This window comes from Amphibalanus amphitrite, unplaced genomic scaffold (assembly GCF_019059575.1).
Source record: "Amphibalanus amphitrite isolate SeventyFive unplaced genomic scaffold, NRLGWU_Aamphi_draft 000144F_arrow, whole genome shotgun sequence".
Classification (NCBI taxonomy): Eukaryota; Metazoa; Arthropoda; class Thecostraca; order Balanomorpha; family Balanidae; genus Amphibalanus; species Amphibalanus amphitrite.
The window spans coordinates 499,367-519,390 of NW_024881639.1; the positions used below are offsets into that span (position 1 = coordinate 499,367).

The 20,024-nt window shown below is 51.0% G+C and overlaps 1 protein-coding gene across 2 annotated transcripts in view; it reads right to left on the reverse strand.

Annotated features, from left to right (window-relative positions):
• LOC122382646 overlaps positions 1–20,024 on the reverse strand; it is a 63,317-nt gene that overhangs the window by 26,903 nt on the left and 16,390 nt on the right. For both annotated transcript variants that reach the window (XM_043368255.1, XM_043368254.1), the window contains exons 5-10: positions 16,145–16,362; positions 10,967–11,137; positions 9,298–9,465; positions 5,399–5,594; positions 4,464–4,552; positions 2,118–2,245 (exon numbers count right to left, since the gene is read on the reverse strand). In XM_043368255.1, the coding sequence (XP_043224190.1) occupies positions 2,118–2,245; positions 4,464–4,552; positions 5,399–5,594; positions 9,298–9,465; positions 10,967–11,137; positions 16,145–16,362 (970 nt within the window). The remainder of the gene's footprint in view (positions 1–2,117; positions 2,246–4,463; positions 4,553–5,398; positions 5,595–9,297; positions 9,466–10,966; positions 11,138–16,144; positions 16,363–20,024) is intronic.

Below are 20,024 nucleotides of genomic sequence, written 5' to 3' on the forward strand. Positions count from 1 at the left end.
TAGAATTTGTGACGTCAGCGGAGATCTAACGATTTTAAATCTTTTACTAAAACGTTTGGTAGCACGCGGTGGTATATGCTGCTTTGCGCGCAACAAATGCCGCACTTTCAAATAAAGTCGCTAGGAACAGCGGAGATCCCAAAAAGTAAACAAAAGTAAAAGTCTAATATCTTGAAAACCGGTGAATATTTTTCGATGAAATTTGGTAGATATTCGTTTTTGCTCTTTCTGAACCGAGCGACATTACTTTCATGCCAATTCATTAACTTTTTTGAAGGTGGGAGGGTCCCTTTAAATAGAAATGAGGAGCTCTCCGATCGAGAAGGGATTATTGCCATTGGTTTGCTTGCTTGTATAAATATTTTACCACAATTATGTCACAAACCCTAACAATCGTGAATTTTATCTGTCTGGGGGAGATACCCGCTTTACATGTGCTCCCTACCAAACCCTCATCGTAATTACTTCACTCGTCTCCATTGTAACGTTAGTTAATAGTCTCTTTCTGGCTGTCCCGGCACAACCATGCTGCTACTGTAACGCTTGAGTTTCGTTTCTTCTTCTCCTCATCTCCTCTCAGTCTTTCTTCTGTCTCTCTTTTCCCTCCCTTCCTCTCTCCCACTACGCCGTTAATTCGTCGGCCGGTGGCGCTCTTCTCCTATTCCGGGAAAGCCGGCGGGCGGCGAGGCGCGCTCGGCCTTGGTGGACTGAGCGGAGGTTTTTACCGGAGTCCGGTAGTGCCGCTGGTCCTGAGACTCAGCTCGACTCGGCAACCGACGGCATCTCTGAACAAACACGAGGCGCCTTTATGACGATTGTGGTCGTACGTCTGTCTGTGATGGCACAAAAACTGACTGTGTTATGTAAAATCAAATCAGACGGGAACGACCGGGCAAGGTCGCGGTCGAAAGGGGACGACCTATCATTACTGTCCGAGCGGCAGCGCGCCGCTGACAAAACAGCTCATTGTGGCTGATTCCAAGGATGGGTGATAACCGCATCCTCGATTCCCTTTCACAAAGGGTGGCGGACGGTGAGCGGGGGTGTCATTTTATCACTGGCAGCGTGAATCGTTGGGTGCCGACATACCGCCGGGAGGACCTAACCAGGTGAAGAGGTATGGGACGTGAGACGCCCGATTCCAGGGAGCCCGAGTCATCTTTATCAAATTAGACATTTTATAGTGGGTAACAGTGAGGATCGCAATACTTCCTCTGGCAGTCGGACGAAGTCGAGAGAGAATTGAAACCACAGCTTTCGCTTGCCTAAAATAAATGACGTCTTCGCGAAACGGCGCCCAGGTGAACCATTCATCACGGTATGTCAGGTGCGCATATTTTCTCGTGAAACTGATACAGGCAGGTGGTTCTGAATTCTGATATGGGCAGCGCAGGTGGTTGAGGGTACGGAAACGACCATTGTTTTCGGTCATTCCTTGAACACTCTCTCTTGACTGCATTACCTACAGGCGTTTTGTGACAGTGACACCGTCCGTGATTCATGGTGAGGTATCCCGCCCGTCTTCCCTTCAACACCATCCGTGCCGTCCCTGCAGTATGCTGCAATTTATTTGCCTATGCCTAGATTCCATCTCCCTTTCAGGGAAAACAGCGCAGTTCATGTTGAAGTCGGCATGCCTTCACAGCTGACTGCAGGCATTTCCTGACGACATATCTGATAGCGTGGGGAAGACATGCCGAGTGTGGCTGAGAGCTAACGCCTAACCCACTGCACCAGGGGGCCGCGTTGAAATAAACCGCTTCATACCATACATAGGTACTACACGGCTGCCGGCTGCGGTGTCAAGTTTGATAGTCTGATGCATAACAACACCTTCCAGAGAAGAAAGAACACCGATTATAATTCATGATTTTGACACATTCCCTTTCTATAAGTGCCTCGTTTAATTCTAACAGTTTTATGAAAAGCCATGCGGTCATTCTCAGTTTTGTCGCTTCTTACCTCATTCCGATGCACCTCGCGTTGCGCGGTGCATTGCGCAAACCCATTTCAACTTCCAGCATTTCGTGCTCCACCCTGTCCAGTGTCCATCCCGTCCCTTCCCATGCCCTCCCTCCTCGTCCTTTATCCCATCTCATCCCCCGCTGTACACTCACGCTGCCGAGGACGACGGGCAGGAACTCGTTGTAGGTGATGTGCTGCAGCTCGGCGCCCACCACACGGCGCGCCTCCTGGAACAGCTGCTCGTCGGTCCAGTGGCGGTTCATCTCGGCCAGCGCCAGCGCTGTGAGCACGGCAGACCGGTGTCAGACCGGGGAGAGCTGCGGTGGGGAGCCGCTCGGTCCTGCAGACCACCGGCACGGAGTCGGCCGGCGGGGTACGTTATATAACAGGCACTTTCTTTCAATGACGTTTTCACAACAAAGCGTACTTTTGATGGGCAGACAAAGATTTATGGAAATGCCATTGCTGTTCAAGTACATATTCAAAACAAATATTTCCTATAATAGCTATCTACCGACACCATTTTGCCTACCTAATTGGCAACAAGCCTAATCCCGGACGGACCTCATAGGTGCGAACCAGTGCCTACCTAGCCCCTAGCTTGAATTCGGTTGTTTGGAAAAGGGCAGACGAACGTTGAGTAATCTGATATTAAAACAAACAAGACTTTTCATCCACTACTGTGTAGCGTCGTAGAATCCGTAATACCAAAAGACAGTGACTTGACTGTGGTTAGTGGGCAGCAACCAAACCGCGATGGCCAAACACAGACAAGGTTTTATAGCTGGGCTTGTTCTGGCGTCAGCAATAAATGTCGGTTTTGAGAAGTCACTGCAGTCATGTCTGACCCGTCATGGAGCTTTGATAATAATCTTAGTCGTTCATGTATAACTGGTTCTTCAATCAATGATATGTAATGAACAAAATGAATGTCTTTGAAGGCTTGAAGCAAGTCTGGCATTGAAGCATTTTGCTTATTCCTTCCAACTTCAATCTCATGACCAATCTGCAGCTGATTCCAGTGAACGGCACCCGACCCACTTCCGTGATAGAGCTGACCGCGGAGCCATTTCCTGGCACCGAGCGGCGACCTGAGGCGGATCGCCGCGCCGTTTTACCCGGCCGGCCGCGCTGGCGGCGTGCAACTCGATCTTATCTCTGCCCATAGATCGCTGTGACGTGGTCCTGGCGGCTGGGTCAGGGTCTGTCGGTACGTTACGGGACGCACCCTGCCACCCGGCACGGCCGTCTCCCTCTGCTCCTCTCCACTCCCCCGGTGCGGAGATTCACCGGCCGAGAGTGGCCTTCCCGCGTGGGGAGGGGAGGAGGGGCGGCTACTTGCTAGCCACCAGCCGGTGGGGGGGGGAGGGGAGGAGAGGGACACTAACCAATGACGGACCCTTCAGCGGTCCTGCCGGTTACCAGTAAGCCAACAGCATCCTGACACTTCTCCCGAGCAGTTTGCAGCACATCTTCACAGTGATCACCCGTGGTCACAAACAAGCTAGCTGGACTCTGAGTGGATAAAGTAGCGCTTTTGCTGTGTGTGATAGAAGTAAATCCAGCTGATAAATCACTTGTCAAGATCCTAAATAGAAGCCCTTCGGACGGTGGCCTTGAAAGGTGGAGAGGATGTCCAGTTGTCCTTGGAGACGCGCGGGATTGGCTCTGTTAAATTTGTTTGATTCAATAAGACATACTGTAGCTCTTCAATTCATCTGTATTGATATCCCATTTACGCAGCTTTTAAGCATCGAGTGTAGGAAGTGACGAGAAGTGGGCTGACTGCAAACTGCCCGCGCATGAATAATGTCCGTCTGGCCATGCTGGCCTTGGACCACACCGCGCACGATCCCGTACCTTCGTCACGTACTCGACGATACATCACCGAGCGGCGGAGATCGCCACAGAGATACTGCAGAATACCGCATGAATTAAACGGAGACATATAATCGGGTACGGTCCATAGGCACGCACCGCCGTCATGCCGACACAGATAAGGTGATGATCCTTCAGATTAGTGGGCTCGAGGAGTGTTCAGCTCGTAAGCCCATCCCATTGCCAAGAAACCACGAGTGTGCTGGTCTGTGGCGTGCCATTTATAGGTCGCCCGCTGCACTGTCTAGTGTCTGACGTGTGTGCACTGACAGGAACCCCGCTGGGTGGGTTCACGCTGTCTCTTACTAATGTGAACAATGCATCGCATAGCTGACGGGGGAATGGCCTAGAGATAAACGTTTTCTCATTTCTTTGCTAGCCTTGAAACTGGAAGCGTCGGTCCTTGCCGAACCGGACTTCAAATTTTGGTATAAACCAACTGCCAATTGAATACCTTACAGTGTACGTGCCGCTCTGATTTTTGGAGAACGAAACGTACCTTTGACATCCAGGGGGACTGGGGACAATATAATAATCAGTTCAGGCTGCTGCCGTCCGGCGGAGTGCATTTGACAGCGTTACGGCGGCTGCTCTGGTGCAAGTGCGGCAGTTTTACTCACCAACTCGGTTGTGCTCGCGGGCGAACAGGGTGTGCATGGTGGCCAGGGCGGCGTGCTCATTCACTCGCACATCTCCGGAGCGGAAGCAGCTGTCGACAGAATGGGACACGGTCAGTGTGAGGGGATCTAAACGTGCATAAAACTTGCATAAAACGTTCATAGTCTCATAAATTCAGCTGTCATGTCGAGTACTTTGAAAGCAGGAACAAGTTCATATCATCTTCATATCACGACCATAGCTGTTGTTGACGGATTAATTTATTTGCGCCTGTTGATCGCAGCGTGATTCACCTCACTCACCTGATTTCTAGATTAATGACACATATGACACATATTTGAGATAGTTCATACTAGCTAGTTGCAATGAAACTTGTAAAGCACTGCCACTTATCGTCGGTATTGCCGACTTTTCGCGGTAAATATGAACCGTGGCACGTTCCGCTGAGGAATGCGATTTGAAGAAACCGCTCCATTGTGCCGCAGTCACGTATTAAATGTTTGTGGCGAGCTCGGTCCTAGCATGCTGTCACTCATTTTTGCTCACTGGCAATGTTTGACGCTCACGAACTAGGTGCAGATGGCATGCATTCCACCCTTCCCAGTCTCCATTTTTGGAAGCGTAAGCTCATTCAGCCCTGGTAGCATGAAGATAATGACTGAACCTCTACGAAATGACACGGTTAATGGCCGTTCTACTTGTCTATATATGGAATTCCAAAGACCTACCCACCATAAATAAAGGTAGACAAAGTAGCGCAAAGTCGGCTATTGTGGTAACAAACGACTTCATGTTGGTACTTTCTGTAGGGAAATACCTATGTATCCTGATCGAGAGGTACAGTTACTGCTCATTCTGGAGGTGTTTTACACTGAAGCTGAGAGTGCGGCCGGCTGCGCTCGGGTGCAGCAGGGGCCCATCTCCTGGCTCCCCTCACCTGAGGGACGGGTGCGCCTTGCAGTCGAGCTGGGTGGGGTCGGCCGACAGTAGGCCCTTGGACCCGGATGGGCCCTGCTGCATCTTCAGCTGGCCCTTCTTGAACTGGCGGATCTCGTCGTTCTCCTCCTTGCTGCTGCCGTAGATGACCGATCCGTCCAGGAACGAGGTCACCTGGTTGATCTGCTCGCGGGGTCCTGGTGACAGGGACAGGGGACGGTGCCGTCACGGCCGGGCCGACCACAGAGCCGGCCGATCGGCCACGGTTGGCCAATGGCTCCGTGATGACACCGGGCGGTCGCCGGCGGCACCACCACGGTGCTGTCTCTATCGGCCGCGGACGGGGAGGGGCAGCCGGGGCCGAGGGAGAGGCGGCGGAATGACAATGGTGCCGCTTCGTGCCGCGGCCTCGACGGCAGCCCGGCGCCGAGACGACTGCCCCGGGCGAGATACTCGCATAGGGAACAACGCTGCGTGATAGCGGCACATGCTCCGCTGCAGTCTCGGGATGTCTTTACATGCACCGCTGCAGTCTCTCGGATATCTTTACACGTCACAATGCAGTCTCCCGTTTGTCCGTAACCAAGTCCGTAACAGGCTCCGTGCTGTAGTATACCTACATACAGTACACACAGCACCTGTAACTCTTAATTTTCCCCTGCGGGGCAGGGATGTTATCGGTGGAGCTAAGGTCATGTATTGTTGCGTGCTGCGTTGCAGTTTTCAATGACGTTTTGAGGATGACAAATTGTGGCCGTCATCAGGTCCCTATGCCGAATGTGCAATCAATTAGCTTCAGTGTCTGGTGCTTCTAAAGACTATTCCACTGTCCAGTTTGGAAGATGTTTGGCGGGAGTACAAAGAATAAGATCAAAGTTTCCGGTCCATCCCTTACGAATAGGAGTACGCGGTATGCATAGTAGAGCACTTCACGGATAGGCTTTTCAGGATCCGGCCCGGCCCATATCCGGCAAGTCATATCCAGATCCGCCCATTATCCATCTTTCTTTGAATTTCCAAATCCGGCCCGCCCATGGCCCGTATCTCAGCCATACATCCAAAAAATATCCATAATCATCCATTTAATCAAAAACCGGTTGTGAGACTATCAGCATATCGCCATAAGATTCAAACTTTGGACACTAAGAGGCTATCAAATTGTAATAACAGCAATCTTAGCCACTGCAAAATACATTTTGTGGTATAAGCTGCATTGCTAAGGGTAGGGGTAACACATGGACCTTAGCACTTCATAAGGTTGGCTATCATTATAATTGTCGAGAATCTACTGTGGTCTATAAAAGGAAGAGCACTCATTCATATAGCAAAACCACAAACAATTAGTAAGTCAAATGGTAGGTAATAGGTATAATACAATTAATAAATAAATGTTCATGAAATTGACAACATTCTATATGGGAAAAGGCAGAATCAAAACACCACAAAACACATTGTTTGGAAACTAGCCTTGGGATGTGGTCTGAGAAGGTATCTTGGTCTGAGATAGGTACTCTACAAAGAAGTTGACACTGAAGACACAGCTGAAAAGGTAGGTATTAAATAGCCCTGAGCCTGACTTTGGTCCCAAAATGAAATAAAAATAAGTTAAACCAGACGACAACAATACACAGACAAAATTGACGATAGTGGCGCAAAAAAGCAAGCAAGGATTGACTTTTTAAGATCCGCTCTCCCTTGATGAAATAGGTAAGCTGATGACGTAATATCGATTCGATTACCCTTTAAGTTGAATTTCGGAGCAGGAAATAAATTTCTTGGCGTGATTTACACTGAAAATGTCAATTACATAATAATTTGATGTCATGTTGAATCATTTTTGTTTAAAAAAAATCATCCACGAGGCATTGCGTTAAGTTAAAACCTTTTTTTGCAGCGTTTTACTCAGCTGGTTAAAAGCATCTGTTATGGCGCATCTGTTTCGAAACCGGTGTTTAGTGATAGTGGGCTGTTTTAGACAGGCTATTCGGTGCCCACATCATAGATACTTGGAGATTGATAACCTTAGGGGTGTTCACGGGCACCGCACACTGCTGCGTGCGCTGTGTGCGGTGCGTCCAGCAGGCGTGGGGGTAGGGGATGGGTAGGCGGTTCTGACGTCACGGCTGCGTGCGGTGGACGGTCCGCTGTGGCCAGTCCCGACCGGCCACAGCGATCGCTGTGTGCGGTGACGGAAGGCTGACGTAGGGACGCAGTGGGCGTAGCTTGGAGGCTGTGTGCGGTCCGACCGCACACAGGGCCCGTGAACAGCCCTCTTCTTGTGTCTGTTCCTGCCTGGAAGATTGAAAAATTCAAGAGAAGGCGTTATCGTTTTTATACATATTATATGGTGACTGTTCTCAGGACAAGTGAGTTATTAACACATATTTTTACATGATTCGTATCTTATTCAGCAACCAGCGAGCCATGGCGGATAGGATGCCACCCCTTGGTTGGAAAAAGAAATGTGACGCCTGCTTTACGACTACCATTTTATGTTGTGACCTATATTTAAAAAAAAAATGGTTGGTGCTGCCACATACCTTACAGACTATCATGACTCACATAGGTATGCTTAGAAATTTCATGTAAATCAATTAATACTTCTGCTGCTGCTTAACAAGTTAAGTTAATTCTTGACGCGAATGTTGAATGCTACAATTTTATCCGTTCTGATCCGTGTTCAACATTCAATTCCCAAATCCGGCCCGCCCAGATCCGTTCTATTTTTCCAAATTTGGGATCCAATCCTATCCGGTCCACGGATTTATCCGTGGATAACGGATTTATCCGGCCCATGAAGTGCTCTAATGCATAGGTATGCACATTATTAATGCATGAAGACAGAATAGTGAGGCAGAGTCAAGGCATCAGAGAGGACAAAGACATATGGAAAAGGTCGTGTGGGCAAGAGGATAGAGAGAGAGAGAGAGAGAGAGAGAGAGAGAGAGAGAGAGAGAGAGAGAGAGAGAGAGAGAGAGAGAGAGAGAGAGAGAGAGAAAGAGAGAGAGAGAGAGAGAGAGAGAGAGAGAGAGAGAGAGAGAGAGAGAGAGAAGAAGAGAGTGGGAGAGAGTGCGTGTGACTGTGTCGCCGGCGGCGGCGGAGTCACCGGCACTGCGGTCACGGAATAGCGCCCCTCGGCCGCCGCCGCTGGCAGGTTGCGATAAACCAATCATTGTCCAAGTGAAGCGGAACGGAAGCGACGGCGGCGGTGCCGTAACCGTGCCGCCGCATCACCTCCCAATTAGGGGGGTGTGTGGGAGCGGCCGGTGATTGGGCTGCCACGGTCACCGGGCGGCCGCCACGGGCCGGTGACGCTCTCTATGAACTGGCCGCCGTCCTATAGCAGCGCTGAGTTATGTGCCCCGGATTCATCCTGGGACGGTGATTATGTGCAGCCGGCGTGCGTCCATCATGTGTTCGACTTCAGATGACAGATATTTGAATGTGCCGGTCGCGGCTCGGTTACTCTGACGGATTACTTTTACGATGCATGACTGAGCTTAGCCGATATCCACTATCGAGATAATGTGCGCCTCTACGACGACCTACATATGCTTAATTAAAATTACCCGGGAAATTTAGTACAGATTAGGACATTGATAAACAGACCATTTATCGTCTATGACAAAAAGCTAAAAGCTTAGTATTGGAGACAGGAGATAAAATTAAAGTATGTACCAATTGAATGCATGGTGGGGATTTTGATCAGTATCTCTCACTGAGAGAAATGAGACTCCAGCACGCTGACCAGCGTCCTGTTTATGGGCTCGAGACACGCACGTTTCTCACGTAATGTAGATTCTGGGCATCCAGTGTAGATAAGGCTCTGTGTTTCTATGACGTGTGGACAGGTGACTCTGACATGGGGTGACGTGACGTAACTGTCACCTGGTGACGTACCGAGCGTGCAGCCGGTGCGGGGCGCCACCCCGGAGCGCACGTACTCCTGGCAGCGCTGCTTCAGCCGCCCGTAGAACGGGTCGTTCTCCGAGATCAGGATCGGGTAGCACTCCGGGTGGAAGTTGGCCAGCTCCACGTCGCAGCACTTCAGACGCTGACCGATGAAACCTGTCGGCAGGGCCGAGGTGAGAGTTGACCTCAGGTCAGCGGGTCAGGGCGCGCCTCGGAGGTCACGACCGAAATGGGCATGCGGCTTGGGCATGTGCTCAGGCTTGAAAACAGTGTTTTTCTGTAGGAAAAACATGATTGCTGATTAACAACGCTGTCTTCGGTAAGTTAAAGTGGGAAGATGAGACTCGAATGGTTCCAAAGCATCCTTGACAGCCTTGATATAACACTCGGCAGGGTACTTAGTTTGCTGTTTATCATATGATTACCATAATGCCGTAATCGAGGCGGTGCACATTAGTGGCAGCATAAACACTGAAAATTGCCCCCTCCAGGCTCGAGTTGGTATGATTGTGCCTTGTTATACTGTTGGTAAATAGGATTGGAAGGTGCCGTGAATCGGGAGGCGGCCGTATCAAATACCGGGCGGCACGTCACGGTTGCGCCACGGGCCGGGCGGCGATCGGTCGACGCGCGGCGGTTCCCACGCCGACTGACGCAACGCGCCTCCACAAACCGGGTGGCCGCGCGCCACGAAACCGGCGTCCGCGTCCCCAGCGCCGCGCTCGTAAAGCCGCCGGCATATTCATGCCTCGGTGTGACATTGTCTGCATACAGTGCGTGATGTATCCATCGCGGCCTGTGACACGGACAAGCGGCCAAACCGAAACGGCACCGCAGATGAGGTGTTGACATCTCGGCCGCGGCAGCCGTCACCCGCGATACGGCCGCATTTCCCTGCGGCGCCCCGATGTGCTCTGAATTTAGACCAACCGTGGCCATGTGAAAACGAAACCAAACTGCGCGTGCATTAGGTAATTTCATAAGCGTGCACACATTTTCCCAATCAAATTGTATTGCAATTTTAAGACCTCTTGATGGTTGTCCAGTAGGTGTGTTTATGCGTGTGTGCTAAAACATGTTCACATCACGGCAGTCAACCTTCGCAGTAACTGCCAAGCATGGGCCTTTACGATCTCAATGAAGTTAAGACGATTTAGTAAGCCACCTAACCTGTTAAACTTCTCGGACATTCTACGCATTTCACAGCCGGTGGAATTTTCCTAACACCTGATAAGTGCAATAATGTTTCAATCCAAGCGAGCCTTGCAAACGGGTTAATTATGGCTTTAAATAGTGGACGAAGTCCCTTTATACTAAGATAGGTAACTATATCTTTCAAGTTTCAGCCGCGCTGACTGAGAAAAGTTAATGGACCGTTTTCAAGTATTTGCTGTCTATTGAATTCGTTGTTTATCTTATTTGTTTTATTTACCTATTTGTTGTCTAAATTCATGTCTTACTTCAATCACTGGTAGCTCGATCCATCGGATAATGATCGGACCCAATCAGTCAGCGACTTTCGGTTTTTAGTCAAAAATCAAAACCAGCCTGATACGACATGACTAGAAACTCCTGGTCCTAGCTATTCATCCGACTCCTCTCCCCACCCAGTTGGTCCTGATGTGACCTCTGACCTGACCCGCCCAGCGGGACTGACCTGCCATCTGCGGCGTGTGCGAGAGGTCGTGGTAGATGAACTCGCCGAAGACGGCCGCCATCACGTTCATGTGCCGGTGGGTGGTCTTGCCGTCGCGGTGGACGGCCAGCGTGACCGAGCGGGCCGACGGCAGGAACTGGCCGCTGCGTGCCTGGCGCGGCACGGAGATACCTGGCGGAGACACACAGGAAGGTTAGAATGGAGGCGGAGACACGGGAGGTTAGAACTGGCCGCTGCGCGCCTGGCGCGGCACGGAGATACCTGGCGGAGACACACAGGGAGGTTAGAATAGTGGAGCCACAGGAGGCAAAGGTAGGTCGCTTGGGCCTGGCGCGGCACGGAGATGCCTGGCGGAGACACGCGGTGACTAGTGATATAAAAATAGCGTGGCACAGGGGACTGCAGTTAAAACGGTGGAGACACATGAGACGTTAGAATGTCGAAGATGCGTGACAGAGACACCAGAGGAGACATGTGACTTGGTTAATTGTTCATTATAGATAATTCCATCCTGCTTAGGTGTGATGTTAAAAAAAAAAACTACTCAAAAGCATATCAGTACCTAACTAATGAAGAAGCGTACAAGCTAGACGTATATTACGCGGGACAACGCTCACTCCGAGGCCAGGGGGTCACAGGAGACGCATTAAGCATGTGTCACGCATTCATCGCCAGATTAATGAGGTCACTACCGAGACATTTGGGGGAGAGGTCAAACGCTGCAAAGACCGGTCATAGGCGGCACGAACAATGATTCAGAACGCACGATCTCGTGCGACCGATAATTGATAAACGAACGCGGATGAATGGGTGCGTCGCGCGGACCACACTTAGGCTAAAAACAATCAGCTTTCAAACACCATTGTCCATGATAGATAATGGACGCATTGTGGTATGCTGTGCGACATTTAAAAAGGCTTCTTTATTACAGACGATTGTTTTTTTTTGTACCTAGATTGATATTAATCTGCTGCCAACAGGGATGCGGAGCCGGAGCCGGAGCCGGAGCCGCCGGAGCCGGCATATTTTGCCCGGAGCCGGAGCCGGAGCCGTGAAACAATATAGCCCGGAGCCGGAGCCGGAGCCGGAGCCGGAGCCGCCAAAAAAGGGGGCGACTCCGGCTCCTTTTTATTTTTTGAAGAGGAAAAAATAATTGACCTAGTTCGGTTTGACAGTACAAGGCAGTAAAACATATCGTACTATTGGTCTCAATATAAGTGCCCAGGCGACCTGTAGTTTTGATGCGGTGAATACCCTCACCCTCGCCACAATGCGAGTGGGGGTGGCGCTGGCTGGGAGGAGGGGTGCACTCGGCCCGAGTTGTGGCGAGGGTAAGGGTATTCACCGCATCAAAACTACAGGTCGCCTGGGCCCTTATCTTGAGACCAATAGTACGTCATGGGCCATCAAGTGAATGAAAAAGCCGAATATCCCCAGTATCCCACAGTACACAATCAACTTCCTGTCTGCTCCTCCCCCCCCCCCTCACGTCTACTGCATCCCCAGAACATGAGGACCGGTCATCAGGTGACGGCCATTGTTTTGAAGCCAGTGCAGTGGACTGAGACTCCCAGCACCGTCTCTTCCCACCCCCCACCCCACCCCCCAATGCAGCCTAGATGGGTGTCAGCTTACGATGGTTCAGTGAACTCCGATTCGCGGCGACTGAGTTTCCAATGCCATCGCTTCCTAGTCCTTTGTTCTGCCAGTTCTCTCCGAGGTGCGTTTGCGCGGGGACGCGGTGAGCCGGTCATGGCAAGAGTAGGTAATGCGTATAACCAATCCAATTTTTCTTCCACCCGTATTTAATTGATTGCATAGGGGATGTACTGAGTCGGAGCCGGAGCCGCCGGAGCCGGAGCCGCCGGAGCCGCCGGAGCCGGACCATTTTACTCGGAGCCGGAGCCGGAGCCGGAGCCGCCATAACATTTCACCCGGAGCCGGAGCCGGAGCCGGAGCCGATTTTTTTCTCCGGAGCCGGAGCCGGAGCCGGAGCCGTTTGAAATTTCCACGGCTCCGCATCCCTGGCTGCCAAGTATGTACCTATACAAGAAGGTAAGAAAATCACAAAAATAACGCATTTGATATCGAGATTTGACTGATCGATTGAGTTTCTTGATGTGCTTCTCAATACACGGGGTATTAATGTTTTTTTTTTTTAATTATCATTAAGTACTCGTACTACGATGCGTCACTTTTGTGCCGATACAGTTTTTTAATGTTGGAACTATGTGTTTGGAACGCTTACATCATGTAAGGTACCGTATTGCCTTTTCCGTTAGTTCTTGTCTTGTTGATTTGATCAGAGCCCATTACAAGTGATCGCTACAGTGCATTGGCTGTGCTATTGAAAGGGAGTTTTTCAGTCGCTCTGCTACATATTCCACCCACTCTGTATGACGAAGTGGCTTTTCATAACGGAGCTATCTGATCGGCGGCGTCGAGCGCCGATGAAGCCGTTTCTGCTCGCCGACCGAGCTTTTTCTCAACTCGAAACCGGACCAACGTGGAACTGTGGATCTTATAACCCTTTCATCTAATGAATTGGATTTTCTGATTATCTAGCAGACTGCCTGGCTAAAGCTCCGTCATCCACTGCTCCCTCAGCTTATTGTTCCATTAGCTGACGGCTGCCGAGAGTCGATGCACGTAGGTACCTCTCCGTCGCTGGGGAGTGGGGAGCAGCGGCCAGCGCTGATACGATCCCCCATCCCGTGATCCGACACACACAGTGGCTGCCGACGGAGTTGAGCCTGGCTGCCGACACCGCGCTCCGGCCCGTGACGTCACCGCCGGCCGTGGGAGGGCAGTGAGTCGGGCCGGGCCGATATGGGCGGACCGGTCCGCGGGGCGGTGGGCGCTCCAACCGGCTCCACACATCTCCAGCGGCCGTCCGTTCGTCTCCGTCCGTCCGTTTAGGTAGCTCTATCCGCCCGTCCCATCAGTCCGCGTTTCTGTATTCTTGCAAATGTCTTTCGCCCCAGCTTCTGCAGGGTGCTCCCGCCTGTTCCGACCGTCTCTTCATCCGTTCGTCGTCTATGCGACTGCTTTGCTCTCTTCATAAGCCCATCTCCTTGTCTCAGCACGTTTTCTGACTATGTCAGTCCTATGATGGCGGCTTCCTCCTGCTAAGCCAGTCAAGTTGTTCAGAGAGGTGGCCAGTTCACCTCCCGGCGCCGGACGCCACTGGGCGCCGGTCTGACCGGGCCACCCAGTGCCGTAGCAACATACTGCCTCCACTCAGCGTGGCAGGAGTCCTGGCAGGCACCGCTGGAGAGCGCCATTATCCGTTGCGACACCCACGCCTCGATGGCCCGGCAAGGTCGCATTTGCATTTTGTAATTATTTTCTCGTTTTGAAAGGCCGTCGCGCACGCCCGCCGCCGTTCTCATGTTTGGGAGTGGTTTTGATCACGATTTTTCCGTTCACTGGCCGTATGCGTCTCGATTTGCCAAGGTCGTGTCTACAGCGCGCGCACAGCCGTTTGGTCCTGTTTTGTGGAAACTCTCGCGAGATTACCATTTGGAGTTCATCAGGTTAACGAGAGTCGTTCTCCCGACGTCGCTCGCCGTGTATGACCCAGTTGGATTACCGCTGGACGGCGGGGTCAGCTGCATAGCTTCACGGTCTCCGGGGCGATGAAGTCAATTTCGCAACCGTGTCCGTTTATCTGTCTGTGTGGCTATCGCTCGGTTGGACTCGCCACAGGGATGGGAGACCTTAAAACGCCGCCAGAATGGACGGCAGCTCTGCCGGAGTACGTACAGGTGCAGTCAAAGAGCCGGCGGAATGGCCGGACGAGCGGACGGAATGGCCGGCTGAGAGACTGGAATGGGCGGCTGATGACCGTTCATGGACGGTGGCGGGGCGGACTAAACTGTCTGACCGCCACCGACCGGTCTGGCCGCATCTGACGTCAGCTGAGTCACAGGGGCCGACCCTGGAACCTGCACCGCGCCTCAGACTGCAATTGGTCCCCGTTACCGCCCGAAACTCCGCAGCCGAAATTCAGTTAATTGACGTGTTTAGCTCATCGACCCGGTCGTCATGCGATATATGTAGAACGTGACAGTCAAGCAGAGTTGTCTGACCCCCATGCACTTTTCGGAGCGCCGACCGTCAGCTTTTATTCGCTGAGCTCCTGCTTTTAGCAAGGCTTCAAAACTACACACACAGAATTCACGAATAGTACTTGATCTCTGACCACTAGCAAATTTCAGTCCGCTCAAATTCACAAGATTATAGCCTAAATCCAACCCACCACTTCTGTCTTTTAACTTCGCCATTGCTTTCTGTTATCTGCATCCAACGATTCTTTGCTCGGCTAGGCATTTTCAGGTTAGGCATACTTGGACTATGCATCATCTACTTCAGCAACTATATGGACCAGACCCATCCATGAAGTTGTTGCCGTCACCGGCTGGCCGTCGGCGGTCGGTTCGGTCGGCCTTCCTCGGTCACGCCGGGTCGGTCGTGCGCCGTCACGGGCGCTCCGTGATCGGTCCACGGCCGGCCGGCAGAGCCGTGACGCCGGACGTGATGTTCGGTCACGACCCGGCGCCTCGCAGCATCTGAATGGGTCCACATCTGAACCAACCACGACATAGAAAAGCAGGCGCTCAGCAGCTGTGATAGAGTTCGGCACAAACTGCTAAAATATGTCGTTCAAATGTCACCATCGTGGGGACCCTGGGCGGCTCTCCACACTTGTCCCGACTGGTCTCTCCAATAGGACCAGCACTCGATGGTGATTGATGTTACCCGTCCACCGATCGCTCACGCCCGGCTGTCCCTCGTGGGCTAATGCAGCGCTCTGGGGAGGGAGCCGCGGCCGCGTGCCGGCGCCCAGGGCCGTTCGGAACGATATCGGGCCAGACCGACTCCGGTTCCGGCCGACAATGGCCGGACGCTGCCCTTCGGTGCCGCTAAAGGCTCGTTTAGATTTGGCACAATACCCGCTCCCGGCCACTCAGTGAGTAAGCACGACCGGTAAAAACGCCGGCCGATGCATCACTTGGCAGCGGAGCCAAGGTCCGCCGCCGCGAATCGGATCAACTTCCCGTCTAAATCCGTTCGCGGAGGCAGACAGCAGACGGGCTGGCCCGGACCGCGGAGGGCCTGAGGTGTCACCGAGTATCCCTGTGCGCTGTGACAATGACTGGCGGTTTTGGTACTCACCGTCCGATCCATAGGCGGCCGGCAGGAAGCGCAGGTAGCGGGTGTTGGAGTTGCCCCACTTGGGGTTCTGCACGTTGTTGCAGTAGCCGTTGAAGGCGCGGTACTTGCGCGGCTGGCAGGGGAAGTCGACCTCGACGGGGCAGGAGTCGCCGAGCACGGTGCCGCGCACGTCAGCGGTGGGCAGTCCGTAGGTGATCTGGTCCTTGTCCAGCTTGTGCCTGCGGGAGAACGGGTGAGAACGGCCAAGGTAAGTCGCCGGTGATCAGGAAACGGAGCCGGGCGGTCTGACGGGATGTATTGTAACGGTGTAAGATGGTGGGCTGCATATATAGGAAGTACCTTAATTGCACCTTGCCGTAATTTACATACAGGAAGATCGTATCCTGAAGGTCGCAGAGATGAACTTCAGGAAATGTATGGCATTCATGCTTTAAATTAAGTCGCAGTAAAGCGTTCATAAATCATGCTGATGAAAATCCTTGTCATGGTTCTGTTTTTATTTTATAACTTATAATTCGAGCGCTTTTTTGAGTCACTGACATATCTGAAGCACTATTCATTGATCGCGAGACAGCCAGGGCCATAGTAATGGTCTCGAGGTCGGCCTGGACCAAGAATGTGCCGGGAGGGTGGAGATGTTTTGTGTACGATTGAGGTCGGTTTTCGAGGTGAAATGGCCTCTCCTCGAGACAGGCACGCTGTGAACGCCGAGTCACGGTACCGGGGTTGAGGGCGACGGCTTATTAGTATCACTGGAAGACTGTGGAATGCACTTCACCTGGAAGATGAGGTTACGCTCTGATGCGGGAGGGCGGACGGATCAATAGAACAACCAGCAGAGGCACAGGACGGAATTTTATTACATAGATTACACGTATGGCCAGGGGCCGTATTCACGTCGATCATTTTCGTAAGAATTTTCTTAAGTTTGACCTACTTCTTAAGTAAATTTTTTTAATCACGTGAACTCCGTCGATAAAAACTTAAGAAGTGTCGACGTGAATACCAAATTATACTTACGAAAGAAAATCGACTTACGAAGTCGACGTGAATACGGCCCCTGATATCATATGTGTAATTCGTTTGTATACGTATAATAATCCTATGACATTAGTTCATTTTTATTTTCCTCTTATCGACCCCACTTCTTCATTTATGTCATATAAATTAGAGATTTTTGCTTTCTTCTCAAATTGATTGATGCACTGAAGCGAACGGAGAGCTTACATTTAAAGTCTTTACATTTTTATCTTGATCATGAACAGTTGAAAAGTTTCCCTTATTATTAAACTTCAACGTAGTCTTTTCTTGATGACATTGCCTGGCCGCAGAACGAACGGGCTGATATGCCGGCGTTGAGGTCACAGAGGCGATTTCAATGAGGACCATTATTCTGCAATCAGATGCGCTATGGGATCCAGCGCCGCTTGTGACCGGGCAGTAAATTATCCGGTGTCATGCCCCTGCTGAGTTCACTATCTCATCTACCCATGTTTCTTCCTCTGACAAGGTTACAGCTGGTCCGATTCACGCCTCGCACGTCATTAATTCTGCACATGCATATGAGAGCAGCCACGACGCAAGGTGAAACGGTACTCTTTTGTAGTTATTTTTACTTATCGACAATGGTAGAAAGTCTCACACCGTAGAATAATGGTCGGCGAGCCATGCCATTAAAAAAATTATCACCGTCTTTCGGATCGCTCGATGCAAACACTTGATGCAACATAATGATGCAACCAACCCATATTTGTTAATCATGCCCTCGATTGCGCACCATCTTCGGCCATAAAAATTGAATTAAATTTTGTTACGCGAATTATATAGGGGAAGCCGGGGGAAGCCCGGCATAGTAAGCTCTTTTTCATTTTTATTACATACCATACGTGCTGTATAAAATGTTGATATCCTGTTAGCTAGCTAAGTTCATTGGCCGTGTTTTCCCAAAAATTCGGTTTCGTGGAATAAGTATAAGGTTGAGAAAATCGAGTTTTAAAAAAGTGTTGATTTTTCTGGGGTAAGCACGGCATAGGGGTAACGCCGGCCACCTCCCAAGCGCTTTACAACGAGTTGATGAAACCATTATGTGTCTTCCAAACATTAACGGAAAGTGAAATATTAAGGTACTGATTAGCTCTGGACATCTTAGAGTTTATGTCACTACTGGTATTTTAGCTAGGGTCTACCACATATACCGTACAGGTCGATGAAAATCGTGATGCAAAGTTGACAAAAAATGTGTATTTCAAAATTCCTGAAAATTTATTTTTCTTTTTACCTTAATGCATCATATTGCATATCATTCGACTCGGCTGATGAAGAAGAACACAACGACACCATTTTTGAAGCTCTAGCTTCATTGTCTGTCGCGTTATCTGCAAAAACGTAGTTTGACCCTAGTTGACCTTAAGTGACATGACTGGCTTTGTCTATGATAACATGTTTATTTTCGAAATTTATCTTTGATCTAGGTGTAAACCAATCCTGCTCAGTACCTATTATCTCATGGAAAACAGTGGTTTAGTGGCATTGCTCTCGGTTGGGGGTAAGCTTGGCCACTCGCCCGGGGTTACCCCAATGTGCTAATTTTTATTTTAGAGCAGCGATATTCGAAAAAATGTCATACTTAAGCCAGCCTGCCTCGTCACCCCTCACTACAAACACTTAAACGGTCCTTACATAACATTCGTATAAATATTAGTACTGTATGGTATAACATTAACAGTGCAACATATCTCACTTTTTAGCTAAAAACCCTTAAAATATCATTTTTGCGCTATAACTTTAACAATATGCAATTTTTGTTAGCCTCAACTTTTTGCTGGCGTTACCTTAGCTGCCACGCTGAAATGACAAACAGTTGAGCATTTTATTGTGAATAATTTAGCCGGAAACGGGGTGGCCGGGCTTCCCCCGCGCCCGGGCTTCCCCCGGCTTCCCCTAACAAAATTGAATGCGTGATACGAACCAATACAATGGTGCGCTTTGGATATTTCTTTTTTCAGCCCAGCGCAGCAGTACCGGCTTCACACAGTGATCGTCCTGCTTCCTCCGTGCTCCGCCATACTGCAGAGCCCTGCGACCACCGTGCCGTGAGGCTCGCTCTGTCCGTCAGGCCGGGGCCGTCCGTATCATCACGTGCTGACCGACGGCAGCTGACCCGAGGACAGCCATAGGATGTACCGGCCGGCCTTGCCCCCGTCGACGGACAGCCATCTCTTGATCTCCGTCTCTCCGGCGGTGGACGATAGCACGGTGAGTACGAGAGTGACCCAGGGGATGCGGGAATTCCCTGCCCCGAAACAGGACGGGACGGGATAAATAACTATGTAACTGACTGACAGTGTCAGTTACAGATATAGATACAGATATATGACACTGACTGTCAGTGTCATATATCAGAGTGAGATCATATGGACTGTTTCTTTAGTGTATTTATGTATATGTGTTGTACCTCCTTGAAATGCCTGTCATTTGCTGTATTTGCAGTCTGGACCGGCAGCCGTGCTCCAGTCACATTGCTTTCGTGTTTTCTGCCATCTCGGCTGATTCGCCCGAGCTGCTGTCCGTTTATGACCCAGCTCCCACCGGAGCTTTCCTTTGGGGCCGCCCGGGGCTGAGCAGGCTAAACTCGCCGCTATTTAGCCGCGCCTCCGAGAGGCCAAATTACATCAACAGCTCTGCAGTTGGTGCTCGTATTTACGGCTGCACGGCGGGTCGACCTGGCGGTGTCGAGGTCAGAGCGCTCCGGCCGTCCCAGATCGGTCGGCGGCGCGCGCTCAAGGTGCACAGGTCGCGGCTGGGGCGCCGGCAGCTCGCGGCCCGAATACCTGACACGGCTCGGTAAGCGGAGACAAACTCTGAGCGGCGGCAAAACACG